This window comes from Hyaena hyaena, unplaced genomic scaffold (assembly GCF_003009895.1).
Source record: "Hyaena hyaena isolate Hyena2069 unplaced genomic scaffold, ASM300989v1 scaffold_187, whole genome shotgun sequence".
Taxonomy (NCBI): domain Eukaryota; kingdom Metazoa; phylum Chordata; class Mammalia; order Carnivora; family Hyaenidae; genus Hyaena; species Hyaena hyaena.
In genome coordinates, this window is record NW_024080820.1 from 1,061,253 (window position 1) to 1,088,799 (window position 27,547).

General features: G+C 38.2%; 1 protein-coding gene across 3 annotated transcripts in view; it reads left to right on the forward strand.

Moving 5' to 3' along the window:
* The first annotated feature begins 330 nt into the window (after positions 1 to 330).
* Positions 331 to 27,547, forward strand: part of SLAIN2 (SLAIN motif family member 2) — a 79,079-nt gene continuing 51,862 nt past the window's right edge. The window contains exon 1 of one of the 3 annotated variants that reach the window (XM_039241080.1): positions 331 to 1,043. In XM_039241080.1, coding sequence (XP_039097011.1) covers positions 655 to 1,043 — 389 coding nt within the window. In that variant the 5' untranslated portion in view covers positions 331 to 654. The remainder of the gene's footprint in view (positions 1,044 to 27,547) is intronic. The other 2 variants (XM_039241079.1, XM_039241081.1) reach the window with 2 other exon arrangements.

The window sequence follows — 27,547 nt, forward strand, 5'->3', positions numbered from 1 at the left end:
ATTCGGGCGCTGGTTCCACACGCCAGTGTTTAGGGGTGGAGAGCAAACCACACTCCCCTCATCCAAGACCAATAGGCGGAGCTGAGTGAGAGTCAGTTTTCGATCTTAGCCCCTCCCGCAGTCAAGACCTCAGTCCACTCCGGCCTCGGCCAGCTTATCTCCCCTCCCCGGCCCCGCCTGCGGCCGGAATCGCTTTCCCCAGCCAGCCCCGCAGCTTCCACCTCCACCGACGCGCGGACACGCCCCTTCCGGCCGAGGCCCCGCCCACCGACTTCGCCCACGGCCCCGCCCCTCCGCGAGCTCGGCGCGCGGTCCTCTCAGCGCCCGCCTGCGGCCGCGTCCACCCCCGACGCTCTGAGGTCACCGACGGGGCCGGGCTGCGGGGGGCGGAGGGACGGAGGGAAGATGGCTGCCGAGGCCGGATATTGGCGCCGCCTCCCCCAATCCTGGAGCCGGCGCAGATGAGGCGGCTTGGCTGGGGCCAGCGGCGCTTCGGAACCGGAGCTGGGGGGACCCTGGCGGTGGGGCCTGCTGTATGCCGGCGCTCCGGCTAGAGTGAGCGGCGGCGGCGGCGGCGACGCCTCTCTCCCCCGGCCCTCTCCCCGTCGCTGTGAGTCTGAGCGGGTGGCAGGCGGCACAGGCGGCGGGGCCGGGATGGAGGACGTTAACTCCAACGTGAACGCGGACCAGGAGGTGCGGAAGCTGCAGGAGCTGGTGAAGAAGCTGGAGAAGCAGAACGAACAGCTGAGGAGCCGCTCGGGGGCCGTGCAGGGCGTCGGCTCCCTCGGGCCCGGCAGCCCGGTTCGGGCCGGCGCGTCCACCCCCTCCTCCGGCACGGCGTCCCCTCGGGGCTTCCCCTTGGGCCTCAGCGCCAAGTCGGGCGGCGGGGTGGGCTCGGGCCCGAGGCGGACGAGTGGCGAGGAGCTGCGGGACGCCACCTCCTTGCTGGCAGCGGGCGAGGGCGGCTTGCTGGACGAGGTGGAGCCGCTGCGGCCCGAGGAGCTGGAGCGCCTGTCAGGCTGGGAGGAGGAGGAGGAGAGCTGGTGAGCGCGGGCCGCCTGGCCGGGGCTGGGCGGGGACGGGCCCGGGGGCGGAGAGCGTCTTCCGAGGGTCCCCCTGGTGAGGCGCCTCGCTTTGTGTGGCCGGGTCCGCTCTCGGACGGGCACTCGCGCTTTTCTTGCTCTGGCTGCGGGAAGGTCAGTTGGAGTTGGGGGGGGGGGGGCGATTCGAGGCGTGCTGGAGGAACAGGGTTTGAAGCTAGTTCTCCCCCGGGTTGTGCACTCTCCGCGTTTTGGAGCCCGTTGGGGGTCTGTGGCTTGACACAGCCGGGGTAGGGCTGCTGGCCGTGGGAGGAGTCGGAGGAGGGAAACTGCTTTGTAAGGAGGGGATCTTGCTTTGTGTGAAATACCGGCTTTCGGATGGTGGCCTGAGCAATTTGGGTGTCGGGGAGGGGTCCGTGAGCTAAGGTATCACCGGGTGCGGGGAACACGCCGAAGCGGGTTGAGCGCGGTGGTCAGTGTTGTGGACCGCTGGGAGCTGGGTACGTTTCTGGCGGCGACGGGGACACCATGTGAATCAGCACTCCCCTTTGGGTAGTGGGGTAAAGCTTGCTTTGTGTGAAGAGGGCAGCGGATGGTACTGCTTTGTGTGAAAAAGTCAAGGGTGGAACAAGAGGCGGCTCTTCTGTTTTAAACAAGAATCGGGTCTGGCGTTTTTCGGAGCTGGGAGGTGACAGTTATCACATCCCTCCTTAATTTCCATGTCCTCCTAGGAGCAGAGAAAAGGAGCCCTATTTAAAAATCTAAACCAAAGCTGTATTCTCACAAGCCGCTTCGTGATAGAATGCTGACCCACACCATAATATCACTTACATAAAGAGAAAGGACATCGGAGGCGTTTTCCCTAATTTTATTGCAACCCCATAAAGATGTCTGTAAGAAATTCTTTGTCTTAACTATCCCTGTTTAAAGTTTTGATCTGTAGCTAAAATGTCTCCACCCGGGTGAAACTGAAACTTTTAACTCCGTGAAGTGGAAATTCTTCATGGACTCTGATATTGCAGGGGTGCCACTTTACAGTTACTTAGTTAAGAGCTTTGCTTGGATTCAGGCCCTGGCGCTGCCACACTAGCTGTATGACCTTGGGCAAGTTACTCTGAGTCTCACTTTCTTCCTCTATTTGATGGAGAAAGTAATAGTTCTTACTTCTGTGGCGGAGCGAAGATTACATGAGCTAATCCGTGTATACTTTTAGCACTGGGTCTGGCATATATTAAAACTCTCCAAAGCTATTCCTCTGAAGCCTAGTTATTTAAATCACAAAGTATTCAGTGAGCTCTTATAGGATCTTGTGGGAAGGTCTGAAGATTCTTAACATGTGATCCCTGTTCATTAAGGCAGTTAACAGTCTTGGTGGGAGCCAAGTTTTATGCAGTTAAATAAACTAGGATATACACAGTGAGTTGCAACAACAACCAAAAAAAAAGTGAGAGGAGCAAAAATACTGAGACTGCTCAGAAATTGGGAAGAAAATAATGGTTCAAAGTAGTTGAGGCAAACTTGGGGGGGGGGGAAGAGAGGGAAGGGCCTTTTATGCTCAGACAACTGCTAGAGCAGAGTCAGATATTTGTAACTCCCAATTAGAAAGGTTTGAATTATGAAGAAACTCTTGAATATAATGTATCAAGCCATTATTTTATTTCCAAGTAATACCAAATATTATTAGAACTGATTATGGCAGTGACAGTTTTTCATATTAGTGTGAGATCACGTCCTCCCAAAGGAATTCTGGGTGTGTGTACACTTTAAAAGAATCCAGAATCATCCAACTATCCTCACATGCCTCTTGCAAGTGATGATGATAATGATGCTCTTAATAATGAGGGTTAGCTGCACTCATGAGCCCATTTTAGATTATGTATTATTAGAACACATGGACTCCTCTTGGAGAAGCTGAATACAGTCTTGCTGCTGAGCAGAGTTTGTTCAGGTAAAGCAAGTCATCTTAAATACTATGCCAGAATTTTCTTTTGATTAGATGGTTTCTGCTTACCGCTTTGATCTTGGCTACATATCTTGATCCTATCCTTTTATTGAAAAAATTTGTGTGAACTGAAAGGTTTATAAGTTCTACCTAAAGTCATATGTAAAGTGCTTTAGAGTATGTTTTTGGAGTGTAAGTGGGAAAGGGGGTGGGTGTTAGTGGCAGGGGGAGGAAGATTCAAAGAATCAAGTCTTAGCAAACTGAAAAGTTACTTTCTGTAACTTATACCCACTGTACCTTCTTTTTTCATCTAGAGGAATGTTTTTCCTCAAATGTATACTAGAAAATGCTAGTTCTGAAAGTGCTAATAGATACTCTGTGAAAAAATAATGGTAGCTCTGAGGTTAAATATATGTGAAGGAAAGAAGGTTTAACAAAAATAAACAGATTTCTTTAATACTGGACTTGTTTGATACATTGATATATATTGAATACAGTAAATTTCTAAGTGGTAAATTTTTTTGAGCTCCCGAAGAACACAGTTAGAAAACAGTGCTCCAGAGCTGTGGCTTTCACAGACTTTTTTTTCTTTTTTTTGGACCCACTTTCATGATAAAGAAAAACATTTTACATCATAGCCTAGTCCATGGATATATGAATAATTGAAACAAAAGTTTCACAAAACTGTAGTTAGTGGCAAGCTCTAATATTTTCTATTCTGTCTCTTTAGAAAAAAGATGCTAGTTACAATCCATTAAGCTGATTTTGTGACCCATTAATTAACGGGTTGTTTCTCACTTTGAAAAGCACTGTTCTAGAACAGATTGGAAAAGTCTAGAGAAGGGAACTAACATCATCATACATCACAGTGTATTAGGCTATGCCAGGTAGCTTAAAGACATTTTTGCATTTTTCATCCATTTGTGAGGTATCATTTTCTAGGTAAGGAAATGTAGTCTTTCTAAACATCAAATAACACACAGTAAATGTTGGAGTCAAGATTCATCAAATAACACAGTTTAAATGTTCGAGTTGGGATTTGTATCCAGGACTTTATGACATCAAAGCCTGTTCTGTTCCCATTGTATTTTGCTTTTCCCAAGTATAATACCTTTTCCACACGGATAGCCCCTTAACATATTTGAAGACTATGATCATGGTCCAGCTGACCTCCTCTACCCACCACTCACTCTGAGCACTCTCCTGTCGTCTGCAGAGCAAAACAGCCCAATTGTATTTAATCATTCTTAAGGTAATACAATTTTCTGATCCTTCAACCACGATCATTTCTCTCTTAATGAATTCTACTTGCTCATTGTCATTAAACGTGAAACTCAGCATTTTATTTTATTTTATTTGAAGATTTTATTTTTTATAGTAATCTTTATACCCAATGCGGGGCTTGAACTCACAACCCTGAGCTCGAGAGTCGCATGCTCTACTGACTGAGCCAGCCAGGCTCCCCTGTACTCAGTATTTTAGATGATATTTGACCAGAGAGTGTGTAGTGGATACACCTTGCTTCAGCTAAATGCCATTATTTTGAAACCAAATATTTCATTAACTATTTTGGTTTCTGTTATTTATGGTTAATATGAGCCAATAGTGTCAATTACACTCAGTATCTTTAATACATAAGTTGTTAACCTGAATCTCCCTAGCCCTGTTTTTGTGTACTGAATTTTTTTGGCGTGTATGTATGTGTGTGTGTATATTAGGCTTTTATATTATAGTTAAATTGGGCATTTATATTTCATTTTGTTAGTCTTGATTTAGGCATTTATTACTATTGTCATTTTCATATTTTGTAGGCATACTTACTGGGTCCTCAAGTTGTTGATAAAAATGATAAAATGACAGAAAAAAGGGGCACTGAAAAGTGCTGCTCAACAAGAATCTCTTCAGAGTAACATCAGTCCATTAATCAGCACATGCTGTGGTTGTTCAATAACTGTTAGTTCCACTTGTATGTTATCAAGCCCATATGCCATGTTGTATGGATATTATGAAGCATTTTGCCAAATTGCTTGCTGTAATTAAGCTATACTATGCCTACAGGGTTCTTACCTGCAGTGAAGGAAATGTATGAAAATAGAAATTACTTTTTATTTGGTTTGAATTGTTCATGGTGAATTCTCTGGCTTTTTCCTTTTCTAACTTTATAAACATTTTGTTTGATTCAGTTTTAAATTTTGCAAGGAATACGTTTGGCCTGGAATTTCTATTTTTTTATTTTTTAACATTTATTTTTGAGAGAGAGAGAGAGCGAGCGAGCACAGCAGAGGAGAGGCAGAGGTAGAGATAGAGTCACGGAATCCAAAGCAGGCTCCAGGCTCTGAGCTGTCAAACACAGAGCCTGACGTGGACCTCAAGCCCACAAACCAAAGTCAGACGCTTAACTGAGCCACCCAGACACCCCCCCCCCGCCCACCCATTTTTAAATTTTTAATGTGTGTTTATTTTGAGAGAGAGTGAGAGTGCATGGTTATGCAGGAGGGGCAGAGAGAGTGAATCCCAAGCAGGCACTGTGCTGACAGCCCAGAACCCAATGTGGGGCTCGATCATGAGATCATGACCTGTGCTGAAATCAAGAGTCAGATGCTTAACTGACACAGCCATCCAGGCACCCCAGTATGTTATTTTAGACTGACATATTTTGAGTTAATAATAATTCAGTGACAGAAGTTCAATTCTTTTACATTATTTGGAGGGTTAGGCCTAAACTTTTTTCAAGCTGCAATTCTGGCTTACATTCTGACTTACTGTCTGTCACCTTGCCTCATTTGAAAATTCAGTTTCCTTTGAAGAATGTTTATTCAGGCTGTCCATTTGAACCACATCTTGGCAGAAAAACAGAACATAAGGAAGAATATTTCTGCCCCCTCTTTGTCATGTAATATCATTACATATTTTGCTCTTGTATTATAGGCTATCCATTTTTTAATATTAATGTCCTTGATACACTTTTTATTCTCCATAAGTGTTTGTTGACTATAATTCATGTGCAATAAAACTTGCCCTTATAAAAGTGTGTAATTTAATGACTTTTTTAGTATATTCACAAATTGTGCAACTGTTACCACTAATTTCAGAACATTTTCATTAGTACCCTGCCCCCACCCCACCCCCAAAAATAAAACCTCTCCAAACCCATTATCAGTCACTTCTCATTTCCCCCTCAAGCCAGCTCCACTTCCATACTTTCTGTGTCTGTGGTATTGTCTATTCTGGTCATTTCATATAAATGAAATTATGTAATATGTAGCAGTTTGTGTCTGGTTTCTTTCACTTAACATGTTTTCAGAGTTCATATTGTAACATGTATCAAAACATTTCCTTTTTTTTATTCCTTTTTATGTCTGAATAATACCACATTTTTTTAATTCATCAGTTGATGAGAATTTGAGTTGTCTCCACCTTATGGTATTTATGAAAAGTGTTGCTACGACCAATTTTTTTAATGTTTATTTACTTTTGAGAGAGAGCACTCGCGCAAGAGCAGCGCACCTGCAGGAGAGCAAGCTGGGGAGGGGCACAGAGGGAGACACAGAATCTGAAGCAGGCTCCAGGCTCTGAGCTGTCAGCACATGAGCTGTCAGCACAGAGACCAACGTGGGGCTCTAACCCACAAGCTGCGAGATCATGACCTGAGCTGAAGTTAGACGCGTAACCAACTGAGCCACCCAGGTGCCCTGACCAAATTTTTATATGGACATGTTTTCATTTTTTCTTGAGTATATTCCTAGGAGTAGAATTACAAGGTCAAATGGTAACTTCATGTTAACTTTTTGAGAAACTGCCAGACTGTTTTCCATGGTTGTACCATTTTACATTTCCATCATCAGAACCCAAGGGTTCCAATTTTGCCACATTCCCTCCAACACTTGTTATTGTCTGTCTTTTTTGTTATATAGCCATTCTAGTAGTATTTCATTGTGGTTCTGATTTGCATTATCCTAATGCCTAATGGTGTTGAGCATCTTTTTATCTATTTATTGGCCACTTGTCTGTCTTTGGAGATGTCTGTTCAAACTGTTAACCCATTTTCTAATTGGGTGACTTGAATTTATATTAAGTTGTAAGAATTCTTTATATATACTGGATACTAATCCTTCATGAGATACATTATTTGTGAATATTTTTTCTCATTCTGTGCTGTTTTTTTACTTTTTTGATGAGTCCTTTGAAGCATAACATTTTTAATGTGAAGTCTTATTTATTGTTTTGTTGCTTGTGTTTTTAATGTCATCTATAAGAAAATTGTGCCTAATTGAATATCACAGGATTTTTCCTATCTTTTCTCCTAAGAGGCTTATAATTTTACCTCTTACATTTATGTCTTTAATCCATTTTTAATTGTCTTAAAATATACATAATACCAAATTTACCATGTTAAGCGTTTTTAACTGTATAATTCAGTGGTATTAAGTGCATTTGTTGGAATCTATTGTTGTGTAACCATCACCACCATCCATCTCCAGAACTTTTTATTTTCCCAAACTGGAATTAAATACTGATTAAACAATAACTCCCCTTCCCTCCCCAGCCCCTGACAACTCTTTTTTCTTTCTCAATGAATTTGACTATTCTAGGTAACTAATGCATGTGCAATCATACAATATTTGTGCTTTGTGACTTTTATTTCACTTACCACAATGTCTTCAAGATTCATTTGTTGTAGAATGCCTCAGAATGTCCTTCCTTTGGGGGAGGAAGGATGTCTCTAACGCTTTATTTAATCTTACAATCCTCAATGGGCAAAAGAAAACAATACTTAAATCCTTCTATCCCAAACCTGAACTTGTGTGATGCATATGATTTTCAGATTTAAATATGGAGTTTATATGTATATGCTATATTTGGTGGCAAAAAAAAAAAAAAGGCCGCACACAAAAAACCCCAACAAAATCTAAAAGTCAGCCTTCAAACAATTTCCAGGCATTTAGTTCATTATTGTCAACCACATTCACATTGTTGTGCAACAGATTTCCAGAATTCTTCCATCCTACGTGACTGACACTAAACCCGCAGAGGAGCAACTCCTTACCTCCTCTTTCCCCACCTCCTGGCAACCACCATCTTACATTGTTTCTATGAGTTTAGATGCTTCATAAGTTGAATCATGTAGTAGTTATCTTTTTTGTTACAGCTATTTCACTTAGCATAATGTCCTCAAGTTTCATTCAGGTTGTAACATGTGATGTGGTTTCCTTTTTTAAGACTGAATAATATTCTGTTGCGTGTACCATATTTTCTTTATCTGTTCATATGTCGATGAACATTTGGGTCACCTCCACCTCTTGGCCATTGTGAATAACGCTGCTAATGAACATGAGTGCACAAATATCTGCTCAAGTCCTTGCTTCCACTTCTTTTGGGTATATACCCAGAGGTGGAATTGCTGGATCAAATGGTAATTCTGTGTTTAATTTTCTGAGGAGCCACTATACTGTTTTCCATAGTAGCTGCACCATTTTACTTTCTAATGAGCATTACCAAAGGGTTCCAGTTTTTCTACTTCCTTGCCAACATTTGCTTTGATCCCCTTTGAGTTTTTAAAAACGGGAGGTGTAGGGGTCCAGCTTCATTCTTTTTGTCATTGTACTGTTTGAAGACTTTCCTGTCCCTATTATATTGTTGTGTCCATAAATGTATGGATTTATTTCTGAACTCTCAGTTCTATTGGTCTTTTTCCTTATGCCAGAAGAGACGGTTGTGATTACTGTAGCTTTTTAGTAAGTTTTAAAGTTGGAAGTGTGAGTCCTCCAATTTTGTGCCTTTTCAAGATTGTTTTGGCTATTCAGGGTCTCTTATATTTCTATATGAGCTTTAGGATCAACTTAAAATTTTCAGCAAAAAATAGCTGGAATTTTGATAGGGATTGTATTGAGTCTGTAGATAAATTTGTAGAACAGTCTGTAAATCAATCTGTATTGAGATCTTAACAGTGTTTATTCTTTCAATCCATGGGCATTGGATGTCTTTCCACACACTTAAGTGTTTAATTTCTTTCACCTTATATTTTGTAATTTTCAGGTTATAGGTCTTGCATTTATCCTGTTAATTTTATTCCTAGTTATTTTATTCTTTTTGATACCATTGTAAATGGAATTGTTTTTCTTGATTTCATTTTTGGATTGTCCAAAATACAGTTGAATTTTATATATTGATGACATTGTATTCCTCAGCTTGCTGAAGTCATTTCTTAGCTGTAATAGTTTGTGTGTATGTGGATTTCTTGGGATTTTTTATGCATAAGATCATGTCATCTGCTAACAGAGATAACTTTACTCCCTCTTTTCCAATCTGGGTGCCTTTTGTATTCTTGCTTAATTGCCCTGGCTAGGACATCCAGTGTAATGTTGGGTACAGGAGGGTGAAAGTAGACATTTTTCAGTGTGATTTTTTAAATTTTTTATTTACTTATTTTGAGAGAGCGTGAGCAGGGGAGGGGCAGAGAGAGAGAGAATCCTGAGCAGGTTCTGTGCTATCAGCGCATAGCCCCATGTGGGGCTTGACCTCACAAACCATGAGATCATGACTTGAACCAAAATCAAGAGTCAGATGCTTAACCATCTGAGACACCCAGGCACCCCTTCAATGTGATTTTTGCTGCTCTTTTTCAAAATGCTTATTTATTTTGAGAGCAAGAGAGCATGCGTACATGCATATGTGCATGATTGGGATGGGAGGGTCAGAGAGAATCCCAAGCAGGCTCCATTGTCACAGAGCTGGACGTGGGGCTCAATCCCATGAACCATGAGATCATGACCTGTGCCAAAATCAAGAGTTGGACACTTAACCAACTGAGCCACCCAGGTACCCCTTGCTCTTTTATTTTTAATTCTAGCTAACGTTATTTATTGTATTAACATGTGACAGATACTATGTTAAATACCTTATATTTTATCTTTCCTAATAATCCAATATGGTCAGACTATTAAACCCCCTTTTTAAAGATGGGGAAATTAAAACCTAACTAATCTGCTTATAGTCACTCAAGTATATGGCTGAGAGATAGGATAGGAACTCAGTCTGACTCTGTATTTAAAAATTTTCAATCCTTACCCAATTCTGATTATCTGGATTTTTTATGTTATTTTTTATTTATACTGTTATTTAGTTTGGGGTATTATATGTCCTCCTGTTTTGTCTTTTGATCATTTGTCGTTAATAGCTTGAGCTCTGTATACATTTTGAATTGCTTTATATGAGAAACTTTTTATACTCATTATTCTTGTGTTGAATTGGCCTTTGGAGCTTTTGGGAGTCAGATGACATGGTAGCTAAGAGTTATGACTCAAACTAAATAGCCTGAGTTGAAATCCCTGCTCTCAGCCTTCTTAGCTGTGGGACCTTGAGCAAACCACTTACTCAGTATGTGAACCTCTTCATTTTCTTCAAAATACAGATAATTATTATAGCAACCATGTAGAATTTAATGTAATATATATAAAATGTGAAGAACAGTTCCTGGAACAAGTTAAAGAAATTAGTGTTAACGTTCATCATTGTCCTCCTCATCGCTGTTTTATTATTTTAGTTTCAGATTTACCTATCTTTGCATTGAACTTTAAAAAAAACAACTTTTTATTTTGGAACATTTCAAACATGTAGAAAAATAGAGTGAACAGTAAAATGAATCTCAGCTTATCATCCATTTTTAACACTTACCAACTCATGTCATTCTTGTTTCATCAATGCCTCTGAAACCGCAACATCCTGGACTGTTTTGAAGCAAATTCCATCCAGATATCATATCATTCAGTTACTGAATATCACAATAGAAGATAAGGACTTCTTCAAACATAAGCACAACACCACTTTCACTCCCTCTCATTAAAAATAATTCTTTAGCATTTTCAGATGTGGTCTGTTTTTAGATCAAATTTTTAAAAAAGTAATTTGTATATCTATGTTTAGAATTTTCTTTTTATTCTATTATAAAGTCTAAAATGAAATGTTCTCTTTCTTCAAGCATTTTGATCATTTTTATATCCCCAGTTAATTTGTTGGTGATGGTCAGAACAGATAACAGTTCTTGTTTCTTTCCCAGCCCTTTGAGAAATTAAATTGTTGAGGCAAATCAAGAATTTCTTAGGTTTTCTGCTGTGTGCAGGGTGAAGTTTTCAGCAGATGTATAAATACTTGAAGTGGTGTCATATCTTTTATTTCTTTGTACTAGAATTGAAATTTGTGTTAAGTAACATTATTCAAATCTTCTCATGGTCTTTTGGCCTATAATCAACTCCCATAATATTATCCCTATTTTATATGGACAGTTATTTAACATTTTTATGTATTTTATTTTAGAGAGAGTGTGTGCAAGCTGGGGAGGGGACAGAGGAAGAGAGAGAGAGAGAACCTTAAGGTTGTGGGCCTTGATCCCACAACCCTGGGATCATGGTCTGAGCCAAAATCAAGAGTCAGACTCTCAACTGACTTGAGCCACCCAGGCGCTCCTATGTAACATTTTTAGTTAACTTTAGTTTTAGTGTTTCTGTGTCTTAATTCCATGTACTTGTACTCTTAGGCTCCCACATTTTTATAAAACAAAATAATTTCAGTCTAATTTTCCAAAAATCCACATTTTCTTCATTAAATTTACCTAGAGCGACACACCTTTATTGAGGAAAGAAACAGCCATGGATCTCAAAGAAAGGAATCTTCTTTACTAACAGTTTTTATTAGAATTTTTTAAGGGCCTCAAATAAAAGAATGAACAAGTACATGTAATACATAAAAATCTTTACATTACTATTTAAAATATTTATTGTTGGGGCGCCTGGGTGACTCAGTCAGTTGAGCGGCCAATTTCAGTTTAGATCATGATCTCATGGTTCATGAGTTCAAGCCCCACGTCAGACTCCGGACTGATAGTGCTGAGCCTGTTTCAGATTCTGTTTCCCTCTCTCTCTGCCCTTCCCCTACTCACGTGCACCTGTGCATTTTCTCTCGCCCTCTTAAAAAACATTAAAATTTTTTAAAAAATATTTACTGTGGAGGAGGGAAGTTAGGAACTGACTTTTCCAGCACTTCAATTTTCTTAAGATTGTTTTCTCCATCCCTGCTGTGAATTTTGCTGAGTGAAAAGGAATTTATATGTGGGCAAAAGGGGAGTGTAGGTGTGAAACACTTTCTTAAATAAGCTTTAGACTTTTCATTTACCTACTCTGCTGCACTTTTGTAGAACAGAGTTTAATATTACGTATATATTCATAGTGACTGCATTACCTATTTGGTATTTGTGAGTTAAAAGTTAGTTCTTGGCATCTAGAAGTTTGTCATTGTATTATTTTCCCCTTTTTTCTTTCCTTTGAGAGATCTTTTATTATTGACATAAAGTCCCTGCATCGGTAGTGGAGAGAACAGATTGAGAACAGAGATGATAGGGAAAATTGATAAAGTTGCCAGGCTCTTTGCAGGGCCCCTAGGAACTTTTGCAGATGTAATGTAATGTACATGTAATCATAGAAGATGAAATTAAAAATGAACGTTGAGATCAGGTGGTCTTGCCTCTTGTTTTTAAGCTGTTTAATATTCAAACTGGTGAGGGCAAATGGTTATTCTTAAAAATGTTTGAGGGGCACCTGGGTGGCTTAGTCGGTTAAGCGTCCGACTTTCGCTTAGGTCATGATCTCGTGGTTCGTGGGTTCGAGCCCTGCGTCGGGCTCTGTGCTGACTGCCAGCTCGGAGCCTGGAGCCTATTTCAGAGTCTGTCTCTCTCTCTCTCTCTCTCTCTCTCTCTCTCTCTCCCTCCCTCCCTCTCCTAGAAATAAATAAAAATATTTTAAAAAAATAAAAATGTTTGAGATTAGAAATTGAATAAGTTCTTTCATATTCTGTTAAATCCATTTTACTTTAAATCAATTTACCCTTAAGTTTGTGAAGACATTTTAAACTCAGACTGCTCATCGATAAGGTGTATTGATAAACTTCCCCAACTTAGTAGGTGGTTTTTACTTACTATATTTTTTTTCTCATAGTCCTTCACATCCAAGAATGGACTTTATTATATGACCTCTTTGTTTTATGTATACTTTTTATGGAAGACGATTGGTACAATCTGCCTGTAATAGATAAGTATCATTACTTATCTAAATAGTTTGGCAGTTATTTGCTAATTAACATCTTTGAAGTTTGTTTTCTAGTATCTAAATACCATGAAGATGTTAAAGTAATGCAGCTCGTGTATGTGTTTTAAATGAATTAAGTTATGTTTAGTGATTTTCCAGTGATTCTAATGTGACTAATTTTTTTTCAAAAGTTTATTCATTTATTTTGAGAGAGAGAGAAAAAAAGCATGAGAGGAGGAGGGGCTGAGAGAAAGAATCCCAAACAAGCTCTGAGGTGCCTGCACAAAGCCCAGTTCGGGTCTCAATCCACTAATTGTGAGATCATGACCTGAGCCAAAGTTAATAGTCAAGACACTTAACTGACTGAGCCACCCAGGCTCCCCTAGATATTTTTTTATTAATAGAATAAATAGAGTCCCATGTATGAATAGCACAATGTTGGGGACACTGAGAGACAAGATAATGCAGGTTCTTAATTTCTTAAAAAATAGAATTTAGCCAAGAAGGGCCAAATGATTGGTAAACTATATTACAGTCACTGTTGTTGAATTATATTCTACAAATTACTGTATAAGGCATTTTATGCATGGCATATCATTTAATCTATACAATTTTGAGTTATCTCCATTTTTTATTGTGGTAAAATATACAAAACAAAAAATTTACCATTTTAACCATTTTAAGTGTACAGTTCAGTGGCATATACATTGTTATGCAACCATCACCAACATTCATATCTGGAAGTTTTTTATCTTTCCACATTGACATTCTGTATAAACAATAACTCCCCCATTTCCCTATTCTCTATGCCCTCAGCCCTTGACAACTATCATTCAACTCTCTGTGTCCATATATTTGCACATAAAGCAGTTAAACTCAAAGTCACATAGCTAATAGAATGAATTGAGATTCATGCTAAGCCTGAAAATCACGTCTAGGGAGAAACATTTTATCTTGGCTTATTTAACCTATAGGTATTTAGCTTTGAGAAGAGAATGGTTTTTTTAAATACTTGAAGGACTGTAATGAGTATTACTAGATTTATTCTTTATAACTCTGGAGATCATTAATAGAACAATAGGTATAAGTTAGAGAGGGGCAAATTTTTATTTAATAGAAGGTAGAATTTTCAAATAGAACTGTTTTTAGATGGTATGGACTATCTTTAGAAAGTGTAGGTAGCCTTAAGGGGCACCTGGCTGGCTCAGTCGGTGGAGCATGAGACTCTTGATCTCAGCGTTGTGAATCTGAGCCCCACGTTGAGGGTGAAGAGTACATTTTTAAACATAAAATCTTTAAAAAACAAAAATGGTATAAATAACCTTCAGTGGTGAAGACTGCTGAATGGTCCTGTGACAAGGGATGTTACAAAAAGGCAAAAATTAGTTGAATTATGTTACTTCTAACTTCTTTTAACTCTGTTTCTGTGCTTAAAATACTGCAATCTATTTGGGAGCATAAGATACCTTCAAGACAAAGTGCTAAGTGTGTAAATGTGGAAAGATCTTTAGCAATGGAAGCATCATAGATTTTTTTTAAGTTCTTTTTTTTTTAATGTTTTATTTCTGAGAGAGAGAGAGAGAGAGAGCATGAGCAGGGGAGGGTAAGAGAGAGAGGGAGATACAGAATCTGAAGCAGGCTCCAGGCTCTGAGCTAGCTATCCGCACAGGGCCCTACATGGGGCTCGAACCCATGAACCGTGAGATCATGACCTGAGCTGAAGTTGGACGCTTAACTGAGTGAGCCACCCAGGCGCCCCAGATTTTTTTTTTTCTCTCCTAACTCTATGGCACTTTCTCTGAATATCCTCAGTAATGGAAGATTCTTTTCCTCTTGAAGGTAGGTATGAGTTTTGAAAACTGTCGAAAGTCATTATTGTGCTAGTGAATAAAAATGGGTTAGCAAGGTATTTAAAGTCCTCAGCAGCCCAATTCCAGTTCACCTTTTCCCCATGTTTACTTACTGTTGGCAGCAAACTTCATGGACATTCATGCCTGGTGGCATGTTCTGATGTCCATTCCACAGCAGAGCACGTTTTTCTTTTCTTTGTGAAATTCTAAATATCCTACTTGGTTTGCATCCTCTTCAGTGTTACCTATCACTGTTTATATATCCTTCTTGGAGTATGTGGAACACAACAGCCTTGTACTTTGGTCTCTCTAGTCTAGGTTGTAAGCAGTTTACCCAGAAGACCTATATCATATTCATCTTTGAGTGCCTGAACAGGATTTCAGTATATTGTGTGTAGTAAGAGTTCAGTTACATTCAATTAAATTGAATCAATCTGATTGTCAGTGGTAGTTTGAAGTGTGGTGCAGCTATAAAATAATGAGACCAGATTTCTTGCCTGACTTTCATGACTCTATGCCAGTTTCACACACATCCTGAATACTGGCAGTATTGAATCTGTAATCTCCCATGATGAATTAAAGAAGAAAATACAGTCTAGATACAGTGTCTGATTGTTAAAAATCATTTTTAAAATTAATCAAAATAGTGATGTCTCTTTAGTAGGATAACAAATGCACCTTGTTTTAAACTTGTTTGTACTTCTTGTGATTTCTAAATTTCCTGTTATAAACACAAATTGCTTTTATAATTTAAAAAATTCTATTTATAAGATTTAAGTCCATTTCATTACTTTATGGTCACATAGGTAGGGATCATATTATAACATTCATTAAAAAGCCATTGATGCTTTTCTTATTACTACTTAATGGTAGTAAGATTATACATCACTGATGAAGAAATTTTGGTTCCAATTAGTTTATTTTTTTTTTAATGTTTATGTCTTTATTTTGAGAATCAGGGAGGGACAGAGAGAGGGAGGAAGAAAGAGAACACCAAGCAGGCTGTACACCATCATCACAGAGCCTGATGGTGGGGTTCGCAGAGCTCAGTCTCATGAACCCTAAGATCATGACCTGAGCTGAAATCGAGTCAGACGCTTACCAATGGAGCCTCCCAGGTGACCCAGTTCCAGTAAGTGTAGACATGTGTTTTTGATAAAACTGGAGCCCAAGTCAGCTGATGTATATGACTTTATCTATTACTCATGTCTTTAACTTTGCATTTTAAAAATGAAATTACCTGAGTGTAAATACTAATATTTATCAGATTTATCTGAATAAATTATACAATCTGTTTTTGTTGAGGTGGGGAAACTCTGATACTTTTTTATTGTCCAGGAATATCAGAAAAGGAACCCCAAGGCTGTGTGTAGCTCACATCTTGTGAGCCCTCTGGTTGAAGACATCGTATGCCAAACTTTCAGGGAACCTGGTACTGATGCCCTTGTGGCCCAAAAGGGCTTCTTCCCTTCTCCCTCCACTTACTAAGACTCTTGCCTCCTTACCCTTTTACTAGGAACATATCTAGAACTGTATCTGTAAGTTAATACTGACATGATTTTTAAAATACGTGTTTTAATGGAAATGGATTGAGTTACAGTAATGTACTGCTCCTTATGGTAAGGAGTCTACGAGCCAAAGCACACTGCATGCTGGCCCTTGTGCTAGTTTAGCAGCAACATGAACTTGTAAAAGTATGTAAGTTTTGAGACTTTACATAATATAAGTTCTTTTGCCTGATCCATTTACTCAAAAATCACATCCTCTGGGGTCTTTCATTTAGAAGTCTAAATTATGGAGGAAATGGACACCATTAGGAACAAACTAGCTTATTTAACAGGAAAGATTTCTGAAACTAGGCCTTTAAATTAGGTGTGGCACAAAAAATGCAAAACATACAATTTGCTTTGACTTTGAAAAGGCTCAAATGCTAGAATAAAAGTGAAATTTCTTAAAAGTGTTAAAGGACTGTAGGGAGGATAAGAAAAAGTAACTGTACCTCCCTGAAATGTGAAAAATAATAAAAACAAGATAATACCATAATATTAGATTTGAAATTTGTGAAAATACTTGGAAAGATAGGTAAAGAGGGAAATAGTGCTTAGTTAAAAATTAGAGGTTTAGAATTCATGAGGATGAATCAAACCATCTCCCACTTCTGTAGTTTACTAGAAAGAAACCCCTCCCACATAGAGCCCTCCATTCAAGAGCTTTTGCTCATTTCTCTGTTAGAGAGTAAAAATGTACCCACCTTCTCTGCCTCTCTGAATTGAAAGGTATGAGTAAGGAGCAGGGGTGGGCCAGGCTAAGTTTGAGTGGCCTGTAAATCTGATAACACTGAGGAATGAAATTTAATAGATGTCATTGAGTTAGTGAGGAAGTTTTAAGTATGTATTTAGTGCGTAGTTATGACTGTATTTTGTAAGTATAATGCAATTAGAATGTTTGTCTTTATTAATATTAGATATAGAAAGAATTTAGTAATTTTAGGATGTGAGTATCTTTTGAGTAGTCCTGCTAATTTCCTCTCTAAGGAGATAATGGGTCCTGTGTTAACTTGTCATAGTAAAATTCTTGTTTGCCACTGGTTATTCTTAGCCAGGGCTTCTCTGGAGAGGATTAAAAAACAAAATTTTTAAAAAATTGATGAAGAATCCTAGAAACCTGAGTCTAGAGGTTTGGAACTTGACAAGCAGACACATTATAGGCCTCAATGGTATACAACAAATGAGTGAGAGAGGCTAACAAACAGCACTATGTATAATTTAGTTTTGTCCTAATTCATCTTTGAATTCCTGTCTGGGACCACCTGGGTGGCTCAGTCAGTTAAGCATCAGACTTTGGCTCAGATCATGATCTCGAGGTTTGTGAGTTCGAGCCTTGCTTTGGGCTCTGTGCTGACAGCTTAGAGCCTGGAGCCTCCTTCAGATTCTGTGTCTCCCCCTCTCTCTGCGCTTCCCATGCTAATGCTCTGTCTCTCTGTGTCTCTCAATAATAAAAATGTTTTAAAAAAATTAAAAAACAAAAACATGATTTCCTGACTAGCATCCTGCCTGGCCAGTGGTGGCTGCTACATTAATATTTGTTTAAATGACGGGTTGTAACTTGATACTAAACCTTCAAGGTACTTACAGTTTAGCTTGGAGACAGAATGCATATGAAATTTGGTTTGCTCTGAAACCAACAATGAGAGTTCATAGAAGAAAGGCTTATTATGGACTTCAGTGTGACAGCTGGGACATAGGATTTAGGTACAGGTGGAAGGGTATTTCTTGCTATTCTGTCAGAATGAAAAAGTGCAGGGAAAAAGATGAGTGCTATATTTGAGTATAAGGGTAAAGAGAAAGCCTGTGAAGATACTTCAGTGAAGTTTGTTGGGGAACAAGTGAGAAGTAAAGTTGAATCATTGGGTTAGAGACCGTATTGTGGGTGTCCTCTGAAATGTAGGAGGAGATTTTTTGAGTGTTGGAATATTCTTAGCAAAATGGTGTTTCAGAAAGATTAGTATAGAGATAGTATATAGGTTGGAATAGAAGGCATAGCTATACTTAAGAGCTAGAAAACTGAGCCTGAGTTTTATCAACCTCTTGTGCCCAGATGCACATGGTAAAACTTCAAACCTGAAGTATTGAGGTGACTAATATTCTTTCCATTTCACCCCAACTATTTATAATTTCGTAAAAACCACCATATCAAACTAAATGATTAAAGATCAGATTTGTTCCTCTTATAAGATATCTACATTGTTTAGGGCCACCTGGATGGCCTAGTCGGTTAAGCGTCCGACTAGTTCAGGTCATGATCTCACAGTTTGTGACTTTGAGCCCCGTGTTGGGCTCTGTGCTGACAGCTCAGAGTCTAGAGCTTTGGATTCTGTATCTCCCTCTGTCTCTGCCCCTCCCCCACTAGTGCTCGCTCGCTCTCTCGTGCTTGCTCACTCCCTCTCTCTCTCAAAAATACAATAAAAACATTTAAATAAATTTTAAAAAGAGATATCTTCATTGTTTAAAAACAGTAGTTTGGTCTTACTAGCTTTCTTGTATGAGGATATCGACATTTTGGGCCAGATAATTCTTTGTTGTGGAGCCTGTCCTGTGCATTGTAGGGTGTCTAGCAGACAAAAATGCTTTCAGACATTGCCACATGTCTCCTTGGGGCAAAATCACCGCTTACGGCATACTTGTGATATAGGGCCAACTTAGCCAGAAATATTTAGTGCAATATTGCAGGAATAAGTATTGCATTCTAATAACTGTAGTCCATTTACATTTCTAAGTCATAAAATAGTAATGTTCTGAAAATTAACAAAACTAATTTATTGTACAAGCCTGGACACTTTGAGTGCTGGGATGCCAGAACAACAGGCTTGAGGACTTCCCTGGACAAAGTCAATAAATAGTCACCTTACAAGTTAATCACCAAACATACATTGTATACTTACTATGAGTACAGTACTATGTTAAGGTGATAAGAAGTAGACATAAGAACTGTAGTTGCTGGAAAGCCTCATGAAAGAGGCAAGTCTTGAAGTAAGGCTTGGATTAGACAAGGAAAATGGAAAGAAATTCTGCATCCCCTCACCCCCATAGTAAAAAGAACTGTGAACAGAGACATCAATGGTTTAACTATCCAAGATAATGAAATGAACATTTATTTGGCCAGTGTGGCTGGACAGGAGGTTTTGTTTTGATTTGTTTTTTTATTGGAGTACATGGGAGAGAAGATCAGAGGATGTAGTTTTAGATCAGATAACAGGTTCTTGAAAATTAAGCTGGGGACTGAGCTGTGAAACAATTGTTATACTGATGTGTATTTTAGCTAAATGGTAGTGGGTAGAGGATAGCTTGGAAGAGTGAAAGTCTGGTAGGTATGGGGAAACCACTTGAGATTATTATAATTGCTTATGTTGGGTTTAGGTTTGAGTGAAGTTAGTAGAAATGAAAAGGAAGGGATGCATTTCAGGGACATTAATGAATGGATTGGATGTGTTGATTGAACACATTGAATATGGGGAGAGAGAGAACAGTCAAGGTTAGCATAAAATTTTTCATTCATTGACTGGAAAAAATAGTGGTGCCATTTTTATGTTTGTTTGGAGGTATTTGGTTTTGGGGGATGTCTGTAGTAAACCGCTTGAGCTCTGTGACACCGAGGAAAAAAATTAGGACTAGAATTATTTGAGAATCATATATGTCCAAAGAATAATAGATGGTTGTGATGAAACATAAGACTTCTTAAAAGTAAAAAAGTTTCTGATAAATATGGAATAAAATAGTAGGAACAAATTTATAGTTGTATCCTGTGAGACAGCTGTTGATAGGATAATAAAAATCCTGTGATGTAGGAAACATGTGAAGTAATAGAAGAGCTCAGTTTTTGCATTTCTAATATAAATATTTTCAGACCCTCATGTCATCACTTCTGGCTTTGGTAATTAAACTTTAATAAGTGAGATGGGAAAAAAGGAAAAAGTTAAGGGACTGGGGAATAGGTTAAATTTAGCCTCTTAAAGACCTGGGGATATTTGATTGCTGTCACTTGAGAGAGATCCTGATTAGTATTTTGAAAGGAACAAATGAGGTGGAATGGATATTAATTGAAATAGAAAAAACTTAGTTGTGCTTATCCAACAACTGGAGCTACTAAGTGGTATGATCAAGAATAACTATAGATTCCATATACAACTTTTCAAGAAAAAAGTGCATTCTTTTTATACACTTATGGATTCATTATTGTTATTTCCTTTTTTTATTCTGCAGTATTGAATTCCTTTTCTACTGTGTGCCAGACAGGTTTCTTTGGGGTTGAAGGTGGAGCATAAGAGATGATGGGAAATATTATTATTCTTGCCCTTGAGGTACTTGAAGTCCCATATGAAAGATAGTTATATAATTATATATAAATTGTATAGACACACAACTACAAATTTTAACAATGGAGGATGAGATTGGGTTTTTTTCTAGGACAATGCCAGTTCTAAAAATACTATCCCTCTTGCCTCTCAGAAGTATTTTATGCATTCTAACCATTTCAGTATCTAGTATATGTCAGGAATTCTCACATACCCACTCTTATCTTGCTTTTTATATAACTCAAAAGAAAAACAGAAGAGAATGTCTGAGTTGGTCTTAACATTAACTTTAGTTCTATAAGCAGAGTACAGTGTACCATTCTCTCTTACCTGTGCTCTGGAATGTAACATAAAAATATGCCCAAATTTTCTTTAGCACTTCAATTACCTGTAATTTTATGCTAACCTAGTATTGAAGATAAACACATATATTTAAATACAGATATTTAAGCACATGTATGTATCTAAAACATGTATTTAGATTCCTTCTATTCTTCATATTTCACAAAGTGGATAAAATATTTTAGTTTTATAATTTTAGAAACTAAGTTTAGAACCTGTAAGAATACTGCAAATAGAAAATTCTCTGATAGAACAGTTGTCTAATCTTTATTGTATTAATAAACCTTTGTTTCCAGGTTTTTGTGGATTCTAACTTGATGCTCTCATATCTTTTCTCAGATACTTGTGCAAAAACTTTCTTAATAAGAAGAATATATTAATTAAAATTTTTTTTTATTTTGAGACAGTGAGAGAGTGAGCATGAGTGGGGGAGGGTCACAGAGAGAGGAGGACAGAAGATCTGAAGCAGGCTTAGTGATGACAGCAGAGAGCCCGATGTGGGGGTCGAACTCATGAACTATGAGACCACGATGTGAGCCGAAATCAAGAGTTGGACGCTTAAATGACTGAGCCACCCAGGCACGCCTATTAATTTTTAAAACCAAATCTTAACAGGCAAACTGTTAAAAGTCATTCTAGTAGTAGCATGCATTATTATCTGGGATTTGAAAGATACATCATTTGCTAAAAGTTATGACTTGTCAGCCATAGGTACCTATGGCTTCTACAGATAAAAATCCTGTTAAGGCGTTTCACCAATAAAGTTAGCTATTAAGCAAGGTACTCTAAAAGAATCCCTGTTGGGGTGCCTGGGTGGCTCATTCAGTTAAGCTTCCGACTCTTGGTTTCAGCTCAGGTCATGATCTTATGGTTGGTGAGTTCCAGCCCCGCATCACACTCTTCTGTCAGCACAGAGCCCACTTCAGATCCTCTGTTGCCCTCTCTCTCTCTCTCTGCCCCTCCCGGAATTTTCTCTCAAAATACATAAATAAAACTTAAAAAAAAAAAAAAAATCAGTCTGGATTACACACACACACACACACACACACACACACACACACTTCATATACATGGAACCTACATATCTGTATGTAAATATGTATATACTTATAATCATGTATGTTCTCTGTGGACTAAAAAATTCCGCTATGAGTAGTAATTGTTATCTATGTACGTGATAGTGGCTGAAAATCTATGTTTAGTCAGTATACATAAGGATTGTCTTGCTTTGCAGCTACTGTCAAAATTTTCAGTCTTGTGGTATCGTTTGAGACTCCCCACCTTCCTGATCTCTTTTGTCAAAAAACAAAATAAAAAAAACAAAGCCACAAAAGCTCCAAAACCCAAACAACTCCGTTTTTGATTGCTGCACTGTAGGCTGGTCTCACTGTAACTGTTGTTTCCCAGCAGTATGCGGCTGTGCCTCAACAGTAGAAAATTGTCTTTTTTCTTTTAATTTTTTTTCAATGTTTTTTTTTTAAATGTTTTTATTTATTTCTAGGAGAGAGAGAGAGAGACAGCGTGAGCAGGGGAGGATCAGAGAGAGAGGGAGAAACAGACTCTGAAACAGGCTCCAGGCTCTGAGCTGGCAGTCAGCACAGAGCCCGACGCAGGGCTCGAACCCACGAACCGTGAGATCATGACCCAAGCGAAAGTCGGACGCTTAACAGACTAAGCCACCCAGGCGCCCCTTCAGTGTTTATTTTTGATAGAGACAGAGTGTGAGCAGGGGAGTGGCAGAGAGAGGGAGAGACAGAATCCAAAGCAGGCCCCAGGCTCTGAGCTGTCAGCACAGAGCCCAGCACGAGGCTGGAACCCACAGACCGCGAGATCATGACCTGAGATGAAGTCGGACGCTCAACCAACTAAGCCACCCAGGCGACCCAAAAATTGTCTTTTTAAAGAAGTAATTTCCAACCTCACTTTTGTGGAATTCCAGGGAATATCAGAATTGTTTTCATATTCTTAAAATTAAAAACTCTTGCTGTACTGGAATTAGAATGAAGAGAATAGTGAAATGAAAATGGAAACATAGAATTTCACTATCTAAAACATTAGAATTCACTATTTTAAAGCTTTTTTTCTTTTCTGCTTGCTTGCTCTGCCTTATTTTTTGGTAACCGTGTTCTGTCATACCTTCTGTTTATATATGTATTCTACCCTGCAGCTAATGTCACTTCAGTGCTTATAAACTGTTGTAAGAATTTCTTAATGAATTTGCCTTGCTAATAATTACCATTATTGTAATACTGATGATAGTCCTCTGAAAACCAGAAGAGTATTTTATATTTATTCATATAAAGGTAGTATATGCCTCCAAGTCAGCTAATGGACTAAATATAATAGTTAATGGCATGATCAATCAAAAATTTTAAAAAGTCCCTTATATATATATGAAATGAAGATATTTTTCTTCAGTTGAGTTGTGATTTTTTAATTGTGATAGTGGGATTGATTACAACTTTATTCTTTATGGTTGGTAGGGTTTAGGAGAAGAGAACAGGGAACAGCAGGAACCATTAGAATGATTACTACATTAGAGTCTTTTTTTTTTTAAAGTAAATTCTACCCCCTAATGTGAGAGGTTGAACTCAGGACCCTGAGATAAAGAAAGAGTTCCATGCTTTACTGACTGAGGCAGCCAGGGGCCTCATTAGGCACTAAAGCATTATACTTAACAGAGCAGGTTCTGGAGTAATCCTAGTTTTGTCACCTAAGAACTATGTCACTTTGGACATTTATATCTCATTCATTGATCTCACTGTGCCTCAGTGACCTTATCTGTAAAATGGAGATTATAACCTATTCATGGGTTTGTTGCGAAGATTGAGTTAGTATATTTAAAATATTGAAATCATGCCTGGAATGTAATAAACATTTGCTAAAATACAAATAATAATAGCACTTCTTATTACCTTATTGATTGAGAAAGCATAGTAAATCATTATAAAGCATTGTATCCTAAGAGTTTAGAATTACTAAATTATTTTTAGTTGTGGGTAAAACCAAAGATACTTCTATTAATCAAAGTTTTACAAAATCATAAAATTATAAAAATAGAACAAATTACTATCTCAAAATAGTCACTTTGATCTTATTTACTTTGGTATGTTTTATCTTTTTCCATATGCATTTTTAAATATTGTAATCATGGTTGTTTTATTCAGTCTTCATTCAGATGCAAATATTTGATCATCTTTAAATGTCAGTTACTGTGCCAGGGATTATTATGCATTGAAACTGAAGACAGAGGCTCTGGTTTTTTTGCCTTGAGTATGCCATAATAGAGAAGTTTGATTTTGAGGTATTCAAATCTGATTATTTTCCTTGGCCTGTAAAAAATTTACACAGTGAAGAAATTTATTTCAATAACAATTGTAATATAATTTTTATTTTTACCTTGAAATTAAATCTTTGTTGTTCTTAGCTTTACTAGCTTGCTTTCAGCTGACTCGTATGAAAAGTGGTTACTGTGGTTACCATAAATTCGGCAAAGTAACTCCAGTCTCCCTTCCTAGCCATCATTTAATTATATGTCTACTATATGTTCATTGAAAAGTCAGGAGAGACATACTCCAAACTGTAAATAATTTGAGGGGATGGAATTGGAAGGGGGAGGGAGGTTGTTACCACTGTTTACATTTATACATTCCTCTATATGACTGAAAGTCGTTACACCTTTCAAAAAATAACAAAGTTATATTCTTAGTTGTTCTTATCATCAATCATATTATACAGGCATGTGTAGCATATGGGCCAAAATGTGATTTATTACTGTCAGTTTCATAACATTAATATTCTTATACTTTTACTAGTTCCCTCAGTATTTAACAATATACATAAATTATATTTAATGATTTTTAATTCTTTGTAAAGATCTAAGAAAAAAGTAATATTTTGAGGGCCAATTTCTTTTTTTTAATGTTCTTTTTATATTTTAAGTTTATTTATTTTGAGAGAGGGTGTACAAGTTAGGTAAGGTTACAGAGAGAGGGAGAGTGAGAATCCCAAAGTAGGCTCTGTGCTGTCAGTGCAGAGCCTGATATACGGCTGTATCCCACGAATCATGAGATCATGGTCTAAGCTGAAATCAAGGGTCAGACATTTAACCAGTTAAGCCACCCAGGTGCCCGAAGGGCCAATTAATTTATAAACTATAATTTACGTAGTATAAAATTCACCTGTTTAAAGTGTACTGTGGTTTTTAGTAACTATTCAGTGATTTCTAGTATATTTACAAAATAGTACAACCATCATCATAGTCTTGTTCAGAATATTTTTAACGTCCCCCAAAGAAACCACGTACCCATTAGCAGTCACTTCCCATTTCTCTTTTCCCTACCCCCTCTCCTGTCCCCAGGCAACCATCAATCTACTTTTTGTCTCCAAGTTGGCCTATCCAGACATTCCATGTAGATGACCTCATATAGGACATGGTCTTTGTGGCTGGCTACTACTTAGTATAATGTTTTTGAGGTTCACCCAGTGTTTTAGCATTTTTGTCTCAAATACATTTTTTATATGTCTTTTTCCAACTTATAAATACCAACTTAAAAACCTCAGAGGACAAAAATGAACAAAGTATAAAGTAAGGATGGATGTTAGAAGTGGAATTTCCTTTTAATAGGGCATATTTAGGTGGCTGCAAAGATGCTTTGTTAAAACACCTTGGTTCACTATTTACTAGTCTTTTTTTTTTTTTTTTTTTAATTTCTTTTACTTATTTTGAGGGAGAGAGAGAGAATCCCAAGCAGGCTCTGCACTGACATTGAGGAGCTCGAACTTATAAATCATGAGATTGCAACCTGAGCTAAAATCAAGAGTCAGTCACTTAACTGACTGAGCCACCCAGACACCCCTATAGTACTAGTCTTATGAGAGGTAGTTAGGAAGGTTTCCCTGATTAAGTGACATTTAAGCTGAGACACAGTCAAAAGTAGGAATGGTCTGACTAAGGTTGGGCAAAGGAGGGTAAAATAAGCAAAAAGTAGGATTGAGCTTGTTTTAGGCAAAGGGAGCAACATGCATGTGTAACCTGGAAGCAAAAGTGTTGGGCTCCCCAGGAATAGAAATGAGTACCCTATGGTTGCTATTAAAATTTGGGTGGTGGATGAGGGTGAGAAATGTAGCTTTAAAAAAAAGTATTGAAACAGATCAATGCTGATGCCTGAAAGGGCTGTAGGGGTCACTTTTTTTGGATAAGACTTTGTCATGAGGGAAAAAGAAAACTGGCACAGAATGCGTTAATACACTCAGATTCATATTTTAGAGAACAAGTAAGCTTTATTCTACAGAAGGGATCAGAAGAAAGCAAGACCAGAGGTTTTCAGGGTTTGTTTTTTTAAGGGTTTTTCTTTTTCAAAATTGTTTGGCCATTCTTTGCTCTTCACATTTTCATATAACTTATATAATTAGCTTGTAAATATCTATAAAAATGCCTGCTGAGTTTTTTGGGTTTTTTTTGTTTTTTGTTTTTTTTTAGAGATTTTGTTGTGTAGATCAGTTTGGAAAAACCAACATCTTGACAATATTGAGTCTTCAGGTCTATGAACATAGTACATCTTTCCATTTAAGTCTTCTTTATCTCAGCAGTGTTTTATTGTTTTTAGTGTACAGTTCTACTTAATTTGTTATTTCATATTTGAATTGTTCATTGATAATACATAGATATACAATTGGTTTTTTGGCCTATCAATCCTGAATCCCACAACTTTACTAAACATTTATTCTAGTTGGGTGTTTTTGGTTTTGGTAGATTCCTGAAAGGCATTTCTTTTTTCTTTTTTTTTTTCTTTTTTAATGTTTTATTTATTTCTGAGAGAGAAAGAGAGAGAGAGAGAGACAGTGTGAGCTGGGGAGGGTCAGAGAGAGAGGGAGACACAGAATGTGAAGCAGGCTGCAGGCTCTGAGCTGTCAGCACAGAGCCCAATGCGGGGCTGGAACCCACGAACCATGAGATCATGACCTGAGCCAAAGTCAGATGCTTAACCGACTGAGCCACACAGGCGCCCCTGAAAGGCATTTCTATATACAGGATCATGTTGTCTGTGAATAAAGACTGTTTTGCTTCTTTCTTTTCAAGGTGATGTCTTTAATTTCTTTTTCTTGCCTTATGATACTGACTAGACAGTCCAGTGTAGCATTGTATAGAAATGATGAGAGCTTGCATCATTAACTTTATTCCTAGTCCTAGCAGAAGAATTCATTCTTCACCATTAGATCTATTTTCCTTTTTTAAAAAAAATTTTTTAATGTTTATTTACTTTTGAGAGAGAGAGAGCATGCAAGCAGGGGAGGGGCAGAGAGAGGGAGACACAGAATCCAAAGCAGGCTCTAGGCTCCCAGCTGTCAGCACAGACCTGACTGGGGCTCGAACCCACGAACCGCGAGATCGTGACCTGAGCCGAAGTCAGGTGCCTAACCGACTGAGCCACTCAGGTGCTGCT